The 3,821-nt window shown below is 46.0% G+C and overlaps 1 protein-coding gene across 1 annotated transcript; it reads right to left on the reverse strand.

The window, feature by feature from the left end:
- Window positions 1-1,006: 1,006 nt before the first annotated feature.
- On the reverse strand, window positions 1,007-2,536 carry LOC145909728 (uncharacterized). Its single transcript, XM_082997081.1, has one exon. It carries the CDS (start codon window positions 2,534-2,536, stop codon window positions 1,007-1,009), a length of 1,530 nt encoding a protein of 509 aa, XP_082853207.1.
- Window positions 2,537-3,821: the final 1,285 nt, after the last annotated feature.

The following is a 3,821-nucleotide window of genomic DNA, read 5'->3' on the forward strand; positions in this document are numbered from 1 at the left end:
GTTTTTGGGTGGCGATGTTATCCCCCAATTAACCCTTCTACCTAATTCGGTACTTTGCACAAAACTGCCTCCCTAATTCTGATACTGTCCAGAACCCTGCAATAACGGCTCACCACAAAGCCAAAGTAACCCAGGCTGATTTAACTTATTGGACGTCGTGTTAAACTAAAAGCGACTAAAAACAATACAAGACATTCTGGCAAAGAACCCGACAATTCACACAACACTGAGATGTTCACAACGCAACGCCCAGAAGAAGACTCTCCCGTTTTAGGGAAATCGTTCGTTAATGCAATCGCCAACCAATCAGGATGCGCCTTGCCGACACGCGGCACATCCGGGGCATACAAAAATAAACGGAGCGTGAAATAATAGGAAGAAGAGGGGAGACGGAGGTAACAAAATAGTGTGGTGAAAATAGGTGAAATGCGAGACTTAAAGCAATATACGTGCGTAAAACAATATAATAAATAAGGTGGTAACAACGAAAGAAAACTGTGAAATTACAAGGTGCCAGCAAGAAAGGTGAAAACAATGAAATACATACAATCTTAACAAAAGTGAAAGGTGACGTGAAGGAAATAAAATTCGTTACACTCCCCCCAACCCAAGAATTGTCCTACTCCTGTTGGACATTGGTCTACACGTGCGTCTCCGACGAGAATCGAACTGGCCGGCGTCGGGTCCGTGTAGACCTTCTGCATCCGCCCGAATTATCCGGTGAATTCGATACCTCTCCATTGTCCACTCTCCATTGGTTGTATTTGACCTAAATACATACACCAACGTAGGTTGTTGATCTTCGGCCTGCGGAGGTTCTGCCGTTTGCTCAGCGGGCATTGGGAATGTATCTGTGGTCGGTTTCAGCCGATTGAAATGGACAGTCTGTTGTTTACCAGTCCCATCTTCAATGACATAGTTCACAGGCCCGCGTACTTCGACCACTCGGTACGGACCTTTGTAGGGATACTGCAATTTCTTGCACCGACCTACGGGAATGACCGGGTTAGTTAACAGCACATAGTCTCCCATCGAGTATGGCTTTTCCCGTTGTCGCAAGTTGTAGCGGTCTTCCATACGCTTGCGCTGTGTCATAAGACTTCCCCTGACAATTTCTTCGGCCAGCTCTAGGCCGTCGCGTAACTGGTCGATCTCCACTCCGTAAGATCGTCTTGAATCTTCTCGGAGGGATCCCAATAAATCTGCCGGAAGGCGCAACGGTCGGCCGGTCAAAAGAGGTGTGCGGAGCTTCCCCTGTTGCTTCATGGGCGCTTGCGTTGTAAGCTGCGACTACTCCTGGCAACGCCTCGTCCCATCGTCGTTCGTCTTTAGCAGCTAGCTCTGGGTCGTTACTCTGCCGCTCTAGCAGCTCGTCCGGTTCATATCCGATGGTTGCTTTGAAGTCCACGGCGTTAACCTGTTCAATCCCTCGGCCTTCATCCGCTCTTTTGTATGGACATTCTGGATCATCCTCCAGGGAGTCGGATTTCTTCCGAACCAACACGATCGGACTGCTCCACGGCGATTTAGACGGCCGAATCAGTCCTTGTTTGTCCATTTCTGCCAAAATCTCTTCCACTTTCGCCTTGTTGTGGTGGGGCATGCGGCGGGGTGTAGCGAGTTTTTGCACCGACTTTGGCACCAAATATTCGGATGTATCTCGAGCTATACGTTTTTGGTCGAAGTGACATTTTATCTCCGATGCGCGACGAATCGACCTGGAAAACGAAGGTGTACATGGTATGTTTTGACGTCTCGTGTCGACATCCTTTGTGTGTATATCCGTATGCGGGCAGTCGCGCCGCATATGGCCCAGTCCACCGCAACCATAGCAAGTCCGTGCTCGCACGTTGTTGTACTGTGGTCGTTCGCGCTTTATGTCATCCACTTGAACTTGTAACGTCGCTAAGGCGTCCTCGAGTTGTGTGTTCTTTTCCTTGGAACGTTTCTCCATGTCTTCTAACTTTTTTAGTACTAATTCCATCTCTGATGCTTTGGTGTTTACCGCAGCGACTTGGACAAAGCTCGGTGTTTGCGTATTGACAACGACTTGAGCTGCGGCTCTGAATGATCGCTCATACTTGATGGTGATCGGGATAGTGTCCGCGAGGCGCCGGTCTTGCAAGCCTTGCAATAAGGTAATGTACAGAACCTCATTTTTAAGGGCAGCTTCAGCGGAGTTGCTGTAGGCACCATCGCCCAGTGCCTGTAGGGCGTAAACGAATTCACGTGCGGATTCGCCAGGTAATTGCACGCGCCTTATCAGCTCTGCGCGTTGGCGCTCTGCGTGTTGACCAGTAGCCCTTTGGCGCAATGCGCGTTCTTTGAGGTCCTTGTAGGAAACCTCGAACAAGTTTGCGTCTTTTTCTTGTATTGTCCATTTCAAGTCGTTGTCAATGCTTGCCAGGAACAGGTGTCGTTTCATTTCTTCTGAGGCCTCGACGCTCATACAATATGACTCAAATACATTAAAATACTGTCCTAGGTCAGCTCCCGGCCGTAAAGGCGGAGGTTGCATTAAAACATTAAAAGCCATTGTTAAGAAAAAACAACCTTTAAAATATCATAAAACCAAAATACACGTGGGAGTCTTCCCAGTAAAACCAGCCGGGTGTGGTGACAGGGTCCTGGCGTGCTCGCCAAGTTGTTACGGAATTATTTCGGCAGCTTTGCAATTAAGCGGTTAGATGTTTTTGGGTGGCGATGTTATCCCCCAATTAACCCTTCTACCTAATTCGGTACTTTGCACAAAACTGCCTCCCTAATTCTGATACTGCCCAGAACCCTGCAATAACGGCTCACCACAAAGCCAAAGTAACCCAGGCTGATTTAACTTATTGGACGTCGTGTTCAACCAAAAAACGAATAAAAACAGTACAAGACATTCTGGCAAAGAACCCGACAATTCACACAACACTGAGATGTTCACAACGCAACGCCCAGAAGAAGACTCTCCCGTTTTAGGGAAATCGTTCGTTACATGCAATCGCCAACCAATCAGGATGCGCCTTGCCGACACGCGGCACATCCGGGGCATACAAAAATAAACGGAGCGTGAAATAATAGGAAGAAGAGGGGAGACGGAGGTAACAAAATAGTGTGGTGAAAATAGGTGAAATGCGAGACTTAAAGCAATATACGTGCGTAAAACAATATAATAAATAAGGTGGTAACAACGAAAGAAAACTGTGAAATTACAAGGTGCCAGCAAGAAAGGTGAAAACAATGAAATACATACAATCTTAACAAAAGTGAAAGGTGAGGTGAAGGAAATAAAATTCGTTACAATAGTGTCAAACATGCGTTTTCGTTCGCGAACAAAAAACTAAAACACATACGCAAATTTGGTTTCTACTGCTCGTTTTGTACCGGCATCTAGTATTTGTGTGCAAAATTTCAAGTCGCTTGATATGAAATGTTCAAATCACAGGCGGACAACTCTCAAAATTATTTAATTCCGCCCAACAATAGCCACCATAGTGTCAAACATGCGTTTACGTTCGTGAATAAAAAACTAAAACACATACGACAATTTGGTTTTCACTGCTCGTTATGTTCTGGCATCTAGTATTTGTGTAAAAAACTTCAAGTCGCTTTACACAAAAGTGTTCAAATCACAGGCGGACAACTCTCAAAATTACTTAATACCGCCCAACTGTGGCCACCATAGTGTCAAACATGCGTTTTCGTTCGCGAACAAAAAACTAAAACACATACGCAAATTTGGTTTCTACTGCTCGTTTTGTACTGGCATCTAGTATTTGTGTGCAAAATTTCAAGTCGCGTTATATAAAAATGTTCAAATCACAGGCGGGCAACTC

This window comes from Ascidia mentula, chromosome 7, assembly GCF_947561715.1.
Source record: "Ascidia mentula chromosome 7, kaAscMent1.1, whole genome shotgun sequence".
NCBI lineage: Eukaryota > Metazoa > Chordata > Ascidiacea > Phlebobranchia > Ascidiidae > Ascidia > Ascidia mentula.